The sequence below is a fragment of the Leopardus geoffroyi genome, chromosome C1 (genome assembly GCF_018350155.1).
Source record: "Leopardus geoffroyi isolate Oge1 chromosome C1, O.geoffroyi_Oge1_pat1.0, whole genome shotgun sequence".
Classification (NCBI taxonomy): domain Eukaryota; kingdom Metazoa; phylum Chordata; class Mammalia; order Carnivora; family Felidae; genus Leopardus; species Leopardus geoffroyi.
The window spans coordinates 124,237,251-124,256,983 of record NC_059328.1 but is presented as its reverse complement, the minus strand read 5'-3'; the positions used below and the strand labels follow the sequence as shown (position 1 = coordinate 124,256,983).

Below are 19,733 nucleotides of genomic sequence, written 5' to 3'. Positions count from 1 at the left end.
TTTCTTTAACCTCCCACTTGGAAGTTTGAAGTAGCTCAGTTTTTTGCCATTTCTCCATAACCCAAAGCAACAATTCATAAGGCAGATGAAGGAGGCACAAACCAAAGCCTTGCCTGCAAACACACATCCTTGCAGGGAGTCAGAGAATAAGGACCCTGGCTATTGGTCGAATATGCTGGAGCCCTCAGGTGTGCGGGGAAGTTCAGAAGCTAAAGCCATTCACTTCCAAGTCCAGTTTTGTAAGACATATTATTTATCTCCCCCCCCCCAAAAAAAAAACATTTTTTGTGGTTTCTTGGTTGGCTACTAGTAAGGATATGGATGGAATGGAGCCAGAATTCTAGGTTCAAATCCCAACTTCTCCATTTTCTAGTAGTGGGACCTCGGGCAAATTTGTAAACTTCTCTTGCCCTTATGCTTCCCATCTGTGAAATGGGGATCTCCCTTGTAGGCTTGCTGTAGTGATAAATCAACTAGGACACCATAGCCCTCTGTAGAGTGTCTGGAATACAGGAAAGCCTTTAAATGAAATTAGTATTATTTGAATTAAGATTCCAGCTTTAATAACTTGAATGATTAGTCAAGATAACCTAACTGGTGACTGTGCTGTGATTCCCATGTGTCCTATGTGCTCCTTTATGTGCCTACACAGTACCTTACTAAATGGTGGCTGTGGATGCTAACTAGGCAGGTGGCCATATATTCTGAGGGCAAAGCTTATTTCCTGTAACCAGTATCTTCCTGGTAAACTGTCAACATCAGGCCACCCCGTCACTCTAGTGGACCTTGAAACCTCAGAAAAATAAGGGCCCCTTCAGTAGGGATCTCATGGGAATTAGTTCAGGGAACTCTAGGATTTAACACATAGGTGACAGCCTTCTCTGTATCACTTATAATAAACATCTCATTCTCCATGGCATGAGATAGTTACAACAACAACAAAAGGCAAATATAAGTTGTGTGTGAATTTTTTTTAAGTGAACTTTGATTTTAATAGCTCTTTGCTGATATCAATATCTAATAGCTTTTGGAACAATTTGTCAAAAGTTACTGGAGCTGTATGGTGAAGAAGCCATCGTCACTTATATTTTGGCGGGGGGGGGGGGGGTGTTGGTGTGCTCCGTGAAACAACCGAAAGTACCTTGCTGGTCCCACCAAGTAGCTGTGCTGTGGGAGGAATGAGGAGGAGCTGAACCTTGGCCAACTCCAGTTAACCCCACTTCTTGGGTTGTGTTGCAGGGATCATGTACCGCAAGTCGTGTGCCTCCTCAGCAGCCTGCCTCATCGCCTCCGCTGGGTACCAATCCTTCTGCTCCCCTGGGAAACTGAACTCAGTGTGCATCAGCTGCTGCAACACCCCACTTTGCAATGGGCCCCGGCCCAAGAAACGGAGCAGTTCTGCCTTGGCCCTGCGGCCGGGGCTCCCCACCACCATCCTGTTCCTGAAACTCGCCCTCCTCTTGGCTCACTGCTGAAGTTGGAGATGCTCATCCCTCCTGCATTGTCCTTCAGGCCCTTGCTCCCCCTGCTCCCCAAGCTTCTCCTGGGTGTCCTTTTTTTGTGGGTTGGGAGGGAGCGTATTCTCTTTCAGTTCCTTTGCAAATCAAAGAGCTCGGTGTGAAACAGTTTTTGTAAGCTCTGAATAAATTCAGTCTGACTTTTCAGTGTGTACTTGAAGGGAAGAGGGGAGTCCAAGTCTGTCCCCTATTACCAGAGGCAAGGTCGGGCTGGCAGAATCAGTCCCTAGAAGACACTTAGGGAGGCATCCATTTTTTCCAAGGCCCCTCGCTTCCACTCCTGTCCCTTATAGGGGCATGGTTTATTTTGTCACTGCGTGTGTCAGGATCATGTTGCTTTCATTGGGGGCGCCGGTTAGTCCTCAAGGCTTCCATAGTTGACATTCACACTTCATGTTCCTGAAAACCATTCCCTGCGGCGGAGTTGGGTGGTTTCATCTGCACGTTGGGTTCTGCTGCCTCAAGACTCAATTGCTGGGGCTTGGAGTCTGGCTCGCCCCCGTTCTGGAAAGTGCTCAAGTAAACCTTGTTAGTTCTTGCAGAGGAACTGCACCGGGAAGCGGTGAAGATGAGGGGGCGGCGCGCCGAGCGAGCGCTGTCCGCAGCAGAGGTGACGCGGGCACGCAGGTGTTTGCTGTGGTTGGCGTGCGGCAGCGTCAGGCGGCAGCGGAGCACCTGCCCGAACACCCTGCGGAACTGCTGCGAAGACACGTTGTACAGGAGCGGGTTGATGACCGAGCTCAGGTAGAAGAAGGTGTCGGAGAAGGGGAGGAGGATCATGTACGCCCGGAAGTAGGACTTCGTCCAGTCGTGCTTGGGTTTGGCTGCGGCCATAATCCTCCGCACCTGGTTAGGCATCCAGCAGACAGCCAAGGTCACAACAATCAGCCCTGAGCAGGCAAAAGGAGAGACCGACACAAACAGCATGAGAACAACAATCAAAGCCACAAAATATTTAGCTCCCCAGCTCTGTGCTTACTGGCCAGGAAATGCTACCAATTTTTCAGTGTTGTGCTCGACTGCTTCTTTTGCCACTAGCAAAAAAGAATCGAACAGTGTGTTTCAAGGCTGGGGGAGTTGACTGTGTTAAAGACCATTAAATGCTTTCGACTATTTATGCATACCTTTTGATGGCTGTTCATTTAAAAAAAAAAATGTTTTCATTGTTGTGTATCCAGAAAGCATTTTATATAGTCCAGTAAAATCTGTCATTTTGTTTTAAGGAAATAGACGTATACCCTATGTTGTATCAGGTGAAACAATATTTGTATTTCAAAGAATGTCTACATAAAGACAACCCAGTGATATTTTCAAGACAAATGGAAACGGTGTCCCTTGTAACAAAGAAGCATATTTAGTGACACTGATTTTGCATTCAATTTCAAGGGACACAAAACCGGGAATAGCCTGTCACTGAGAATGGTTTTTGAACATGTCTACTCCGTGCATTGTGCACACCTGTAATTCTCATGCTCCTATCTGCAACAGCACTCTGTTTTTAGAAATTTTTAGTTATATCGTCTATTCACCCTCATGGGAGAAAAAGACAATTACCCACACACAACAGATCTAAAACCCCCTTAAAGTTTAGCCAGTAGTGTGCTCATTGCCTGTGGCACTGAACTATGGTAAATGATCAAAAGTTGACTGAATGGACATGTTTGCATGTCCACAAGTTTGCTTTCCAACTTACACCATCTCTATTTCTATGACCTCTGACAGAGCAAAGGAGCATTTATCTACAGTGACAAACAAAACATCCAAGAAAAGGAAGATCAGGAATCTGCACAACATTTGCTCTTTGCTCTGAAGCCAACACACCAGAAAGTAAGTTCCTGTGTGGAGAGCTGGGATCTTAAAGCTGTATTTTGGATTGTCAGAAATACTTCCTCCATTTCCTAAATTTGATTACTATAAGGAAAATTCATTCACCTTTTGAACTTTTGTATTTTCTAGGAAACCACAAGGAAGCGATGGTTGGCAATAATCCCTTTCTGCCTCTGATCCATAGTAAATATTTCATTGATAAATGCTCCAGGAAAACCAGCCATGTCTATGCAACCAGGGTTCCCCCTCCCACACACACACCTGAGCATGCCCTACCTGATAGCTGAGCAGCCCTAGGTATGTTCTCTGCCCCGGAAATAACCCTGTTCCCTGAACAAATCCTCCAGAAATCCCAGCTGTCAGCAAAGAAGGTTCTGGAAACTCTGCTCCCCTGATCATTTCTAAGCGTTTCTCTTGTCAACCCTCAGCCCAAGCTGGAAACACAAACTTACTTGCTTATCTCTTTCCTTTGTGTTTGCTTCCCTGAGAACATAAGTCTAAAAATACAATGAGCAAAGTAACATATTGATCTGATGAAAAAGCAAAAAAAAAAAAAAAAAAAAAATCACCTTAAGTCAAGAGTATATTCTGAATCAGCTAGTTATAGCTGCTGGAAGGGAACAAAAATCACTATTTTTCTGTGTTTAAATACTTGCACAAGAAAGCGGGGGCTTTTTTCCTCCCACTGCTTTGAGAAGCAAGGATGCTTCCAGACGTGTACTTTTCGAAGTGGGTTCATAAGTTACTTTTCCTTGTTTTTAGCAGAAGCAGTTCTGACTGAAAGGTTCATCTCATTAACTGAAGCAGCTGGGAAGCTTCCCCTACCTAGGGAAGCTATATGTCTTCACAAAGGTTTAAGTTCTTTTCTCTGCCACTGCATTTCAGATGAGTACAACCATCTTAATCTGAAGACGTATTTCCCAGAATATGGAAATAGAGCACAGGATTTTAGGTGTGTCTTATGATCCCCTGTGGGAGGCCATACTTCAGGCAGCAAGAATCTAGCAAGGGGACAAGAACCCACTTGTACTTACTCTGGTTGAACACAGCATCACTTTTCAAGCCCAGGGAAGAAAGGCAGTGAGGAAAGGGGCCAGGGCTGTGGGGCAAGTTACAAAGTTGTTATTTTTGTGTCCTTTCTTTGTCCCTCTCCTATGTGCGTGACCCTTATGCTGGTTACCTTCACCCCCTACACCCGGCATCAGTTGTCCTTGACTGACCTTCCTGTCTAAAGAAGCAGAGTGCAGTAAAAAGACCAGATATCTTGGGTGTGAGGAAAGGCAGAAGACCAGATGAAGAGTTGTGGCTTGATTTGTCGTTTTAGCCAGGATAAAATTTTTGCTCTGAGATCGAAATGAGCTCGTCCATAAGTGGGAGGTAACTTATTCTACACAAGTTGCTGAAAATAGGGAACCAGACCCAAGATTCTCCAGTGATGAGGAAAGGGGAAATCTCTGCTTTCTGGGTGTAGAGTAGCAAGGTAGGATAGCAAATATGAACTTGGAGAACAAGAGAGGAGAAATTGAGTTAGAAATCCACAGAGGTTAACAATTAAGCATCAGAAAGGTCTTGACACATAACCAGGAATGTATTGAGTGTTCCCTCTGCCAGGTTCTGTGCTAAGCACACTGTGTTCACTTCCTATGTGTTTCTCACTTCTGATAATAACCTGGTGAGATCAAAGCTGTCATTATCTTCATTGTACAGGGGAAGAAGTTGTGTCTCAGGTTAGTTGCCCACATCCTATAGCTAGGACACAGGCTTGCTAGGCTCCAAAAGCCATTATACATCTGTGGTTTTTTTTGAACGACACAGTATTGTTTCTCCTTTTTTCCATTTGAAAAATACAGAAAATGCAGGCAAGTAAATATGAGCCATTATTCCACCCTGTAAAATGGATGTAAAACAGCACTGACCACTAGAAATACAATGTAAGCTACTGTGGTGGCTTACAACTTAAAATTTTGAGTAGTCAGATTCAGAAAGTAGAAAACCAGGGTATATCTATTTTAATATGTTTCTTAACCCTCCCACCACAACTAGAGGTGGGAAAAGGGGCTGGTGTCTTTCCTCTTTGCTTTGAAAGATAATTTTGTTCTAGGAAAATAGAGGATTAGGCATACAGGCACCCACCACAAGTACTTGTGACATGTGCCTCCATGAGCCATGTAATAGAAGTTAGCCTCTGGTTGGAAGCTTATAAAATTTGTCATTTTATAAGGTAATGGCTCACTTTTACATTTGAAAAAAAAAGGTGCATTGAGATGACATTGAGACTGTCGTGTCCCAGATAATTTTTTATTAGGCTGTGTGCAACTAGTTCAGCTCTAGTCCCAGCTACTCTGAGACAAAGCTTTAAAATCTTACATGCATGCCTTAATAGAGTATATTGAAGATTTGACTAAATTTATGTTTGGCTGCATTCGATTTGGACTTACATTTGGAAAAATCTATAATGCTTTGGTCTGTATGGTATGTGCAGCCCACAGTTAAAAACAACTTTACTATGAACTTGAATGAAGATCAGTGAACTGAACCCAGTCATGTTAAGTCGGCAAACTGTTTTAACTATATTATTGATAGATCTGTATTATATTGAAGACAGCCTTGCCTTCTGGGTAAGAAATACCTTCATAGCTTATCTGTTTTTCCACATAAAGTACTTCCATTTGTCCTCTGTGATCACTACGCTAAAATGACAGGTGCCATTAGACGATGACACAGATTTATTCTCGGCAAAGTAATGTTGTTTAAAAAACAGAAGTAATAGAGATGGCCAACAACATGTCATACTAGCATTTGAGTCAGCCTGCATGGTTTCATCTGTGGAAAACGTGAAGCTATGCCACCTGGGATGTGGCAACATTCTTAACATCTGACTCTGGGCTCTGTTTTCTCCCTTCGAAACCTTTCCAGTGCAGGAAGCTGTTCCTGTGATCCTGAGTTCACCTTAGAGTCATCGGAGAATGGGAGAGCAGGTCTCCCATGGAAACTAGGCCCAGAACCCCTCTGTCTTACAAATGATGGAATTGAGGCTGATTCACCCAAGATATCCAAAGGCAGAGTGGCACGACTCTCTCTACCTCTTGTCTTATGGCTCAGAACATGGGATTTGACTTTTGCTTGACAAGCCTATCATTCTATTTTCTTTATGTTTATTTAACTATTTTGGAGAGAGGGAGAGAGAGAGAGATTCCCAAGCAGGCTCCACGCTGTCAGCACAGAGCCCAGTGCAGGCCTCACTCCCACAAACCGTGAGATCATGACCTGAGCCCAAATCAAGAATTACACACTCAACCAGCTGAGCCACAGGGCACCCCCATCATTTTACCTAAATGTAGTTTTCTTCACTCCAGTTTTAGGCCCAAATGCTGGCCATCCCCCATCTGGAATGCAATGCAAGGCAGGCCAACCTCAGATCCTAGCTAAACTCAGCACAACACCTGCTCTGTACACTGTCTGGACTCAGTTTTAGGACCAGGTTCTTCAAAAAACTTGCACACAACAAAGCCCTGGAGCACACATTTCCCCCCTTTTAAAGGAAGGTGAAATGTAGCTTCCCCCAAAGGGAGCTGAAGCATGTTTGGAAAACAAGGTATGACTCCAGGTTACGACCTTGTGATCAAGCTGATAAGGACTCCATGTATCCATCAGACTGTCCATCTTACGTGAGTACCTGCTAGAAAAGAATACTTCGCCTGTACTAAGCAAAAAAGCTCAGGAAATTCCATCTTTATCCAGCCAAGTTAGTTTGTATGATTTGAGTCACAAAGATTTGCTTTTCCACTTGGTGTTAGGGTCCCATTTTACTGAATTATTGAAGCCTTGGGATACAGAGGGGGTTGTAGAGAATTATTTAGGTTTTCTGTGTTTAGCATAGCTTCTCCATCTCTTCTTGCCCCAGTAGTCCACTTCTCTCTAACTGTGACCACAGTGAGCAGGAGTTAGTGATCTCCCCTGCCCCCCCCCCACCTCTAATTTAAGTTCTCTGGACTTGACTCACTCAGCAACCATCTCCTGATTAGCTGGGGCCTATTACAGACCCTTTCTTAAGCACTAGTGATTAAAGGCTGGGGAGGAAGAGGCAGCCACAGCCAGGTGACTGCTTGCCAAGGGTCATGAGAGCTATCTGGGTACAGTTTTATGGAAGCAAAGAGCTGGTTGACCCTCCCATGGGGGGTGAATGCTCAGGAAATTAAAGGAGAGTCAGAGGTAGCCTGCAAAGGGGCACCCAGGCAAAGACACAGCATGAGCAAGGGATGGAAGACTGTAATAGCAGCTGACTCTGCCAGCTTCCAGAGCCAGAACAACATGAAGGGTGGGTAGAGACTGTGGGAAATGAGGCCCATTAGAGAACACTCCATCAGGTTTTGTGAACAATAAATCAACTAGCATATAGTAGGATGAGGAACAGCTGCCTGTGAAGAGACATTTAAATAGCAATTGTCAGTGGAAAGTAAGCATATGGTTAGTTGAATGAAGAGCTAGGGAAAGACAAATACATCCAATAAAAGGTTTTAGCACTTACTCAATTTATATCTTTGTGTTTGCCAATCTGCTTCTGCTAGCCAGTTTGAGACATTGATCTGACTTTGTCCCACCCAAGGAGCCCCAATCAGCACCAACCTTGGTTTAGTCTCTAATCTCTGAGACAGTGGCTCTCAAAGCAGGGTTCCTGGAACAGCAGCCTTAGCACCTCTTTGGAACTTGTTAGAAATACACATTTTAGGCCCCAACCCAGATCTACTAAATGAGAGACTCAGAGTGGAGCCTAGCAATCTGGAATTAACAAGCCCACCTGTTGATTCTGATGTTTACTCCAATTTGAGAACTTATCTAAGACAACCCCAAATTGAGGTGGAGCCTGGGTTCTCAGGCCTTTGTGGTTCTATCACTATCACATTGGCCACCTTTTGAAGCATCCCATTTTCCTGAGTGCAGACTGAACTCATAATAACCTTCCCTCATTCCTGAGCACTGCCCTTGCCTTGGTCCTACCTTTCTTCTTTTTCTTCTTTCTACCCTCCATCTTTTCCTAAGGTCACCATAAACCAGGCCATATACAGCCCTTGTCCACCCACACTGCCCACCCACACCTTCTCTCCTTCTCCATTACTTTCTAGGATGGCTTTGAGAAGGTGATTCCATCAGGAGCAGGCAAGTTCCTAACAGCTAACAGGTGGCTTCCTGGACGGGTGGTCACCATGCACTGCTAGGGCTTGCCAAAGGAAATCTGAGAGGCTTTGGAAGCAATGCTGATGGGATGTGAGGGACCTGGGTGTTGGCCAAGCACTGGACACACCCCCACTGGGAGCCCACTCCACGTCCCATGCCCTCTGACCCTGCCAGGGCTTGCCTGGATACTGGCAGTCAATTTTCCAGTGACTAGTCAGCTTAGTGATTATTGTTTAAACCCATCTGCCTCTTGCACCCTTTCCTATTGAAAAATTTTGTTTAGAAGAGGACTAAAAAGCTGTTAGAATTTGTTTTCAGAGAAGGGCACAGGCCACAACTTTAAAATGATGTAAAGGCCACAAATGGCCGCTTCTGTCCATGAAGACAGATGGTTTGATGTCCTGTCTTTGCCCCAGCTACTTGATGGAGCCTATGAAAGGACTCTGTCCCCATTGTGGCTCCAGCCACCATGTGGAGGCCAGAGACCCAGATTCCAAAATGGCCTTCAATTTGCTAAGCATTACATCCATCTCATTCTGCTCTACAAGCTTCAGGACAAGGAAAAACCTATATAAATCGCTACAATCGCAAATAGATATTTCTAAAACAAGCCCTGCTGTCTGAGAGCTGTAGGACAGCCACATGCACTCAAAGTAAACAGCATTTAGGGTCAGCGTTGTGGCTTAGTGCCTCTATTCATTTATGAATGCATGCTAAATGATCAACTGGAATCCACTGAATAAATATTTTTCTATGTGGATCTCAATTGTATGCAGCTGTGTGGCTTTCTATGTAAAGAATCTATTCTGAATCTACTGATGGTTAAGTCCCCATGGGTGGTGTAGCTACAAATGCCAAAAGCTGTTCCTCAGCAAGACAGATGAAGGCAAATGCTTCTTGCCTCGTAACACACAGCACAGGAGTGGGTGGTGGGAACCAGGGCCATGATGCCCTCTAAGCCTGTGGGATGGCCAGGCCGCCCTTCAATGGATGAACTCATTCCCACTCAGATACCTGGGCCATGTCACTTATAAACACTCATCAATTTTTATGGCTGAAAGCCTGCCATTTTTAATGAAATTTAGTTTCCTGCAAATGGTAGAGAAAGCCTCAGAATGCTAGCACTCAAGAAACTTAAGAGCTGAGTGTACTGGTGAACCAGCAGAATCCCCAGCAAAGTGGATGAGGAGCCTAAATTCACACAGCCTCGGAGTCCAAAACAGGGCCTCTCAGTCTGATGGTGTCTGCACTGGCCACGACCTCCCCTCAGAACCCACAAAAACCACACAGCCCTTGGGTAAAGCCGCACTCAGCCAAGAGTTCAGCAGAGGCAACACGGGCATTCTGGGAGTGTGGAGACCAGCCAAAGTGCCTGCAGATCTCCCCCGGCATCTCTCGTTCCCTGCTCATGCCCCCTCGGTACAGCACAACAGACGGAGACCCTGGGAGAACTGGTGTTGAGTGCATATGACTGAGGCAGGCCAAGCCCAGGTGAGGCAAGCAGCCCCTTAGTGTGTCTTTCCTAGACTCCAAGACTCTGCACATGCCTGGGCCCAGACCACATCTTCCCCACCCTCTGCTCTTTGTTCTCCTGTGTCCCTTCCTCCCTCCCCCTCTTTTCCCCCACTGCCTATGCTTTGCCCAGCTCTTATTCTACAAGTTTGTGCTTAGTGTCACTGCCTCCAGGAAGCCTTCCTGTCTCCACAAGGCTCTGTCAAGTTTCTACTACAGGTTCACCATCATCTTTTACTCCTGTCCCTGTCATCATAACAATACAGCATAAACGAGACCATCGACTCCATGGGGGCAGGATGCCCCATCTTCACTGTTGTATCCTCAGCACACAACAGAAAGCTTCTACATACTGATTGTTCCATCAACATTTGTGGGGGGCAGGCAGAGTGTTGGAGGTTCCAGGTGTTGGAGTGTATTCTGATGTACAATCAATCTGAAGCTACCTTCCCTGACCAGAGGGGTCAGTACTAATCCTCCTAACACAGAGCCTGGTGCCTTCATGCTTCCAATCCCCCATCCCCAGGTGAAGAGAAGTAGACAGTAGGAATTGCATGAAGGGATCACTTTCTCATTTAAGCAAGACAAGAACCTCCAAGCCCAAGAAAGAGGGGTTGAAGAATTTTGAGTCTGACCAAGGCCTTCAGGGGTCAACAGTTTTAGTGTCCCACCCCACTGTGCTAACTAGCCAATCCCTGGATGATCTACACTAAAAATGTGTTTCTTGCCCAGTCTCTTTCCAAGATGGCCTGAGGGTCAGCCCGTTAAACAGGTTATAGAAAAGCCACATTTACCAAGAGAGGAGCTAGAGGACATTCATTTGTCCCAAAATAATGTGATAAATCATGGCCCCCATGAAGACGCTACAAGTCTTTGTCAGAGAAGCTGCAGGCCAAGACTCAAAGCCTAAGGGTTGAGGTGTGCAGTCAAAGTGATAACTTGGAGATGAAGAGAGAGCACCTCGAAGAGCATTTGGTCAATGTGGTGAGACTTTCTATGTTACATGCTGTGTGGCCCCAGGGGAATGCAGTCCTGCAGTTATAACCCTCAATTTCCACTGGGACACAACTTGGTCACAGAGGCAGAGGATCTGGGGAGAGAACACAAGGAAGGTCAAACTACCTCCCCTCCTGCTCTATGCAGGAACTAATGTTCCAATAGTGTATTTCCTGGCACCTCTGCCTTTGCTTCCATCCAACCTGGGCAACTCCACCCACCAAGGAATGCCCATCTTTCCTCTCTAAAGCTCAGGCTTCTTATCTACAAAATGGATCTAAGAACAACTGCTGGGATGATGAAATGTGGCAATAAAGTGCTAAATGCAGTGCTTGCTGCCAGACAAGGGCTTTTTGTAGTTATGACCATGAGCACCTCCATCATCATCTCCACCTCTACCAACCATCCTCACCTCTGCCACCACTATCTCCATCATCTCCTCTACAGTCATCATCTCCACCTCCACCCCATCACCCTCTCTGCCACCACTTCCACCATCATCACTGGCTCCATCACCTCCTCTACTGCCATCACTTCCAGATAGCTCCCAGAGATCAGAGATCCAGGGGAAGGTTGCCTAGATCCACCAGATCTCAGACACCTTCTGATCCTTAACTTACAGATAGAGCCCAGAATGATTCCATGACTTTAGCAGGGTTGTCCTGCTCATCAGTAGCAGAGAGATAACCAGGACTTACGTCTCCTCATTTCCTGGTCAAAGTTCTTTCCAGTACTTAGGTTTAAAGCTTCTGTCACTGTGCTCTGTAACTCTGAACCACTTATCCCTTCCTCAATACCTACATATGGGTATTTGTGGTTTCAAGAAGAGAGTCAATGAGTAGAGGCCATAATAAAGCAAACAACTAACAGAAGGCAAGTTTAAAGAGAGGACAAATTTCAAATCCCAGGAAGACAGGAGCCCTGAGCCCTTCCCCAAGTCCCTGTCTCTGCCCAATTCCTCTCCAGGAGGAATGACAAGTGGCAGGGAGGCTACATGACTGCCTGTTCATCTGGTCACTTCAGCTAAGAATCTTTGCTTCTTTCCTCCATCCTCTACTCCACCCTCCAGCACACATCCCCACCCACACCCAATGCCCCATGGCCCTGTCACCTCAGACTAAGCTCTAGTACAGTGGCGGGAGTGAGGGCTGGGATTTGGAGTCAGACTGACCTGGGTTTAAATTTCAGCCTTGCTATTTACCAGCCGTGTGATCATAGACTTACATCTCTGTGAAATGGGTAAAATAACAGTATCTACTTCATGGAGTTAGTGTAAGAAAAGCTCAAGGACATGCATACACGTGAAGGACTTAGCACAGCAGCACTGCATGAACCACAGCTCCTACTAATCATTACATAATCCCATCAGCTGCCCCAGGGTGAAGGCAATACCAGCTAAAATTAATACAGTGCATATATATTTCAGACACTCTTCTGAGCACTTGACTTAAACTTGCTCAGTTAAACCTTACACTAAGCCCACTGGATGGCCACTACTTGACTTTTGTTGCTATTATACAGATAAGGTAAGTGATGGTGTGGATAGGTTAAATTTCTTGCCCAGACTCACACAGCTGGCCAGGACAGGCCAGAAGTTAGACCCAGGCAGCCTGGTCCAGAGTTGGTGTTCTTCATCACCCGGCCCCAGCAGGCTGCCCTCAGCTGCAGGACCCCTCAGGGGGATCAGAGATCAAATGCTTTCCGAGTCCCAAACTCAAATTAAGGTATTTCAATTCAAATGGCCACAAGGTTAAAAATAAATAAGTAAAAATAAACACGCCTTCCCAACACATCTCTCTGATAAGGCATGCTATCAGTTTGAAAGGGCCTTTTTTACATTTAGCATTTTCCGATTATGAAGAGAAAAGCTTGGTGGATTTCAAAGAAACAAACTAGCTTTGAATAGGAGTGTGGCAGGCTAGACTAGAGAAGGTCTGCTTTGGACTGGATTTATGTTATGGAAAGCAAGCACCTCTACCCCACCCCCACTCCTATCCACAGCAAGAGTTCTCGAGAAGGATACTTTCCTATGAAGACTCATTTAAATTCAGAGTTAAAGACTACTCTCACCCATCACAGGCTGCCTCTTCCCCTCCTCATAAATACAATCTAAAATTCTGTTTCAAAGTAAATTAGAAAATAAGTTCAGCTCCCCATTATCTGCTCATATCTTGTAAGTTAGTAAAGAAATTCTGGAAACAATCTATAGCAAAATGCCAGGACAGGAGGCAAAAAAAAAAAAAAAAAAAAAGGAATCAGCTGATGGGAGAGATACCAAAAGAGGTTCAGGAAGGAGCCGGGCTTATACTGTGGCTTATTTAGAGCTGAGGGTTCTCAACTGAAAATCAGTAAAGCTCTCGGGGAAGTTGAGGAGATGGTATCAGGCTTCTAAGATAGAGTTTTGTATCAAGAATGATCAGATAAGGATGCCTTCCTGTTAATGATTTGAAAATGAAATTACTGTTGCATGACAGGATAAGAATAAATCCCTCCTGGTAGTTTTTTTCTTTTCATAGGGGCAAAAAAAACTTTGAGGAAATAGCCCTGTAGACTTGGGAAAACGAAGCGTGAGCTCTCCTATCCGAGTGTAGCAGTAACTGTCTAAGATGCACATTATTATACACACTAAATCCAATCCAGCCCAACAGTAACATCCTGCTTTCATGTTTAAAGCTAGTCCTTATCTGTTATCTCATTTGTCTCTTCCACCTGACCACCAAATGGCAGAGCACCTCTAGATACCGTCCCCAGATCTCTACCATCTAGAAGGTGGGCACTTCCTCTAAGCCTCTACCCTGAAATACCATCTCTATGGATAATGCGATCCCAAGTCAATGTTGCCAGCCTTGGTAGACATCCACAGCCTACTCAACATCAAGGCTTGGATAGCTCATCTGCACCTATAATGAGACATGTTCATCCAACCTGCCCTCCCTCCGCTACTCCCAACCTTAATAAACTCTTCCACCACTCACTGAGTTTTTCTAGCTGGAAACCTGAAAGTCTCCCTATTGTATTTCCTCCTCCTCATTCCCATACTCAGTCCCCAAGCCTATCAGTTATACCTCCATCATCTATTCCCTTCTCACCATCCCATTCCTAATGCGGGCTTCCATTTTCTCATGCCTGGACCAGCTACCTGACTGGTCTTGTTCAAAATCACTCCTGACCAAACCACTCTCCACACGAGCCAGGATCATCTTGTTAAATTAAAAAGTTCACATCACGCCCCTGCTGAAAACTTCCCAATGGCATATTATTGACCTTAGAATAAAGTCCCAAGTCTTTAACAAGTCCTATAGGATCTTACCTGGCTTATTCCTTCAGGCTCTCCTTACACAACCCTCTCTGCTTGCTCGGTCTCCTTCCAACACCTGACACTTTCTCATTTCCTAGAGCCAGACAACCCCTTCTGACTCAGAGCCCTTACCCAGCCAGCCTCCCTTCCCCTCATTTTGCTAATTCACATTCATTTTTTAGTCACTGCTAAAAGACTGCTTCTTCCAACAAGCTGAGACTTCCGGTTTAGACCCATGTTTTAAGCCCCCATTGCCCCATACTTCTTGATCACACTCTACATTCTGATGTATTTAACTTGGAACATGTGCCTTTCGTGTCTTGTCAGCCATGTGAGCTCCATGGGGTTAGAGCTGGTGGCTCTGTCCTATTCTAGGTCTGCAGTGACTGGAACAGCACGTGGCACATAGGCGTGCACAATACCTGAGGGAAGACCTGCCAGGGCTTGCTGCTCCTAACCATGTAGTGAGGTAGATGGGTGGGGGCTGCCATCCCTATTTTTAACTGATAAAAATGGTGACATACATGACGATCGGTTTGATACTGGTTACAAAGAAAATGAGTAAAAGACCGGAAGCTTAAAACCTGGCATCTTCCAACCAAAGATACTCACAAATTTAAGTACATTACTCCAGCATTGTATGTCCATGTCTGTAACCCTCTCTTCCAGAGATGCAGTCCCACACCCATTCCCACAGCTTAGCCCAGGAGAGGGAGGCAAGTGCAGGACCTTTCCCAGGACAGACTGAAGATCTGAATCCAACCATTGTGTACAAGGACCCGCATTAACTGAGCTACGCAGTCAAATTTCAGAAACTTGGGCTTTTAGACCCCCCCAAAACCTCAGAGATGACAAAGCAGTTTCCTTTCCTGTAAAATACGCATGTATCTTAGATTATCTGAGGCCCTTTCCACCTGTGAGACTCTAGTTTAACTTCCCTGTATGCCAGGAGTCTCATCTAAAAAAAATTATGGGTGAGCTGAATCACATTTCACAGGGATGTTGTATGAATTAGACAGGATTCTTAGACTTTTTAGGATTTCCAGGGATATAAATTCTAAGGATTATAATCATTTCATTATGTAAAGTCCTCAGTGATAGCCAAATGGCTTCACTCCTGCCACTCAGGCTGTGGTCCATGGCATCCCCTGAAGGCTTACTACAAATGCAGAATCTCAGGCCCCAGCACCGACCTGCTGATCAGAATCTGTGTGGCCTGTGCTACAGTGTACAAGCTTCTTAGCATCACTTAGCATCCCGATCTTTCCCCACTTTCCTGCTGCCTGTCCTCTGAGCCTTTTTACCACTCCCCTGCTTAGCCCCATACCTTTCCTAATTTCCAAGACATACCAGATCTTTGCCCACAACAGACTCCAGGAATCTCCTACTTGACCAAGTATTCCCTCCTCTGGGAAAGGCTCCCTGTCCATTCAAAGAGAAGGAACCTCTCCGACCTTGTCCTTGTTTGCATGATAATACACTTTTTTTTTAAGTTTACTTATTTATTTTGTAAAAGAGTGCTTGCACACAAGCAGGGGGAGGAGCAGAGAGGGAGGGGAGAGAGAATCCCAAGCAGGCTCCGTGCTCTCAGCTGGGTCCATCTCACAAAACAAGAGATCATGACCTGAGCAAAATCAAGAGTTGGACATTTAACAGACTAAAACACTCAAGCACCCTATAACCACACTATTTTAATGATGAATTTCCATGCCTGGCCTACTGTAATCACTGGAGAGCAAAGGCCATACATATTCCAGACACTGACTCATGCCTAGCATAGCACAATAAGCCCTCAACACGTTTCTTAAAAGTATGAAAATCTTTAATCCCATTAAAATGTATGCCAAGGTCCTATCCTGAATTTTTGACTAAACTGTAACCCTACTGCACTGATTTCACACACACACACACACACACACACACACACACACACACACACACCATTTTATTCCTTAGGGAATGGTACTTAGAAAAATGATTTTGGACTTATAGAAGAAAAATCAGATGCCACTTCTCCCAACCTGAGAAGATACACTTAAAATAGACTGACTCTAGGTTGTTCTAGAACCTGGAGACAGGGCAGGAAGGCACTGGGACAGCTCCATTATTCACCAAGAAGACCACCCAACTGGTCTTGGGTGGATGAAGAACAGGAATCTTCCTCTCTCTTGCCAAAGCCCTGCTTGGGGCCATGTTAGAATCTGCAAATCTCTCAGGCTTTAAGTAGCAACAAGTCTCTGGGCATATTATGAGTCTGGCAGAGGCTGAAGAAAGACTCAGGAGACCAAACAGGCCCTCAAGCACACCAGCCCAACCCAGGAAAGGCAGGCTGGAATGCAGAGGGTGGCAGAGGCTTCTGGGCCTCAGCTCTCGAACTCCTCTGAGAACAAGTGCTTCCTAGGGCAAGGATCTACTTGAGTGTGCACTGGCAGGTCCAGACGGGTGTGGTGAGGAGAGCACATGCTGCAAGACACATCTAAGGTGGGAGGGGGGGACAAAGCACAAGGAGGATACTGGGGAGTGTGAGGCACTGGCATGGCCTGGAGCAAAGTCCCAATGTGTGTGGCGGGGGTGGGTACACACTGTGGGACACATCTAAGGTGGGGGAAAAATCAAAGCACCAGGGGGAGACTAGGTGGTGTGGGGCACCGGCGTGACCTGGTGCATGCTGGGACTGAGCGTGGTCAGAAGCCCCCAGTGTAAATCCACAGCCCCCTTAGGATGTGTCTGCTCAGGCCAGAGCCAGCACGGCAGGCACCCTTCTTCACCTGATCACAGACTGGTCACACTTGGCTTTGCAGCAACCTTACAGATATGTCCAACCCCACCATACTATAGATGAGGAAAGGGAGGTCCACAGCAGGCAAGAGACTCGTCTCAGGTCACAGGGCTGTCCAGCTGCTAGGAAAGGAGCAGGACCTCAGCCCGACCCCTTTCTCCTTTCCTACAGCCCAGACTCTGCGTTTCACTCTGACATTTAGGACTTTCACAGCCCGAGGCACTGAAGCCCCAGTTTAGAAGATAGCACTGTGCATTGACAGTGGTTTTAGGATTAGAACCCTTGGCTGATAACTGGGCTCCTTCACTGATGAGTGGTATGATCCTGGGGAGCAAGTAACTTAAACTTCTTGCTATCGTTTCTTTTTATTGCAAATATATATGTATATATGTATTACATATACATATGTGTGTATACATATATATAACATATACATATGTATATATGTATTACATATACATATGTATATATGCATATATATGCAAATATATTCACATACATATATATCCAATGGAAATGAGATTATATGTCAATATTTTGCATATTGTTACTCAATAAATGTTATTTCCCTTCTAGGTTTCCTAGAATCCTGGGTTGGAGGGAAAGACAAAGTAATACCATTGCCACCATACTCCCTGGAACAAGGTATTCTGCATACCATTGCACTTGGATTGCATTGACTTTATGGTGAGATGCCCAACCATTCAACTCAAGTCTCATGTTGTCTACCTGAAGATAGATCTGGTCCCACAGATTAAGGATTCAGTCCTATAAGACTGCCCCCTGCCCCTACTTCAAGATGCCAGTCCCAAGCCCAGGTTGTCACCTGTGCTTCTGACCAACTGGCTATAGATTCAAGGTTCCAATGTCTCCCGCCTCGGGTTACATTAATTAGCCAGGGCAGCTAACCAAACTCAGAAACATTTTACTTATTAGATACTAGCTTATTATAAAAAGACGTAACTCACGAACAGCCAGATGGAAGAGAAGCAGAGGACAAGGTAGACGGAAAGGACATGGAACTTCCATGCCCTCTCAGGGGCACCACTCTCCTTTTGTTTCCATGTGTTCACCAACCAAGAAACTCTTTGAATCCCATCCTTTCCAGGTTTTATGGAGGCATGATTGATTGGATCCATCACTGATGGTAATAATTTAATCTGCAGCAGCCCCTCTCTCTTCACAGAGGTGAGAGTAGGACTGCAAGTTCCAATCCTCTAATCACAAAGTTGGTTCTGCTGGCAACCCGCCCCATCAGGAGATGCTTTCCAAAAGTCACCTCATAAACATGACAGAAGATACCTTGATTGCTCTCCTCACTTGACAAATGCCAAAGACCACGTATATTTCTTATAAATCACACTATCACAGGTGGTAAAGTACACATCAGTTTTTCTGTCTGCCTAGAATTAATCTTCCCTCCTTCCAAAAGAGAACCTTGATAGTCCTTTGGGGAACAAATGTCCATCCATGACTCAATCTCTGAAATTCATGTTGGGAGCTGACTCTGTTCTCCAACCCCAAAGGTAGAGAGATAACAAAGGAATGGACAATCAGAGTTACAGTAGCTGGTTCAGTGATGAGCAGGGATCCAGATCAGGCCAGTCAGAGCCAGTCTTAGGGCATTTGCTGAAACCACTAGGAAAAAAATACTCTGCTAGAATTGCTAAAACAGAAAAATACAAGTTTATAAGCATGTGGCATGACTACCCTAAGATGGGACAGTCTTCCCTGAAATGGATGACAACGCAAAGGAAAGCAAAGTGAAGATTTGCAAGAGAGAGGGGGATAGGTTTCTAACATTATTTGAGTCTGGATTCTACACATATTTTGCTTAAGCCAATTTAAAATGGTTTTCTCTTGTTTCCAACCATAACAATCTCAATTACATAAATGTCTTTAATTTAGTGAACTACAGAGGAGATTCTTCAACCTCCTAAGGTAACATCACTCAGTCTCTCAAGTATAACCTGAACCCTTTCTCCTATAAACAAACATTTTCTTTGGCCTATTTGAAGTAAAAGAGAACGTGAGAGGCAGCAGTGGCTGCTCTCCACCACTCATACCACTGGGACTTGATCTACTTGAAGCTTGATTTCTCTCTTTTCTCTTTATTGATTAAGGCAACCCAATCCTTGCCTTTCATAGGAAATCTATACTTATTTACTTGTTTCCTGTTGCAAAAAACCTTCTCTTGAATATCCCTTTTTCCTCCCTCAGGCAAAATATTTTTGGATGTAGGACTTAAAGTTGGAAGGTGTATCAGAGGACATTCCAGTAAAGTCCTATTTGACCAATGAGAAAACAGAAGGTGAATGGCAAACCTCACACCATCGATGGCTGAGCCTCTGACTTCCAGGTCTGTGCCCTCCCTCCACCCTCCCACCGAGTATTTCAACAGATATCAATTCTGTGACCTTGCACATGGGCTGATTTAAATATTGAGACATCAAAATGCCCTTGAAGAAAGAACTGCAACTTTGCGATCTAGTCCCAGCTCTCTAACCAACCAGCTGTGTGACCTTGGGAATGTCATTTAACCACTTAAGATTTGTTTTTTCATTAATAAAATCAGAGATTGGACTAAGAGGATCATAAAATGTCACAAGTTTAATGACCCTAAAGCACA

General features: G+C 45.0%; 2 protein-coding genes across 4 annotated transcripts in view; one reads left to right on the top strand and one right to left on the bottom strand.

Moving 5' to 3' along the window:
- Positions 1 to 1,664, top strand: part of LYPD1 (LY6/PLAUR domain containing 1) — a 38,534-nt gene extending 36,870 nt beyond the window's left edge. For all 3 annotated transcript variants that reach the window (XM_045479583.1, XM_045479582.1, XM_045479584.1), the window contains exon 3: positions 1,240 to 1,664. In XM_045479583.1, coding sequence (XP_045335539.1) covers positions 1,240 to 1,475 — 236 coding nt within the window. In that variant the 3' untranslated portion in view covers positions 1,476 to 1,664. The remainder of the gene's footprint in view (positions 1 to 1,239) is intronic.
- The window catches only part of GPR39 (G protein-coupled receptor 39), a 202,091-nt gene continuing 183,314 nt past the window's right edge, over positions 957 to 19,733 (bottom strand). The window contains exon 2 of the mRNA XM_045479580.1: positions 957 to 2,407. Within this exon, the coding sequence (XP_045335536.1) occupies positions 1,902 to 2,407 (506 nt within the window). The 3' untranslated portion in view covers positions 957 to 1,901. The remainder of the gene's footprint in view (positions 2,408 to 19,733) is intronic.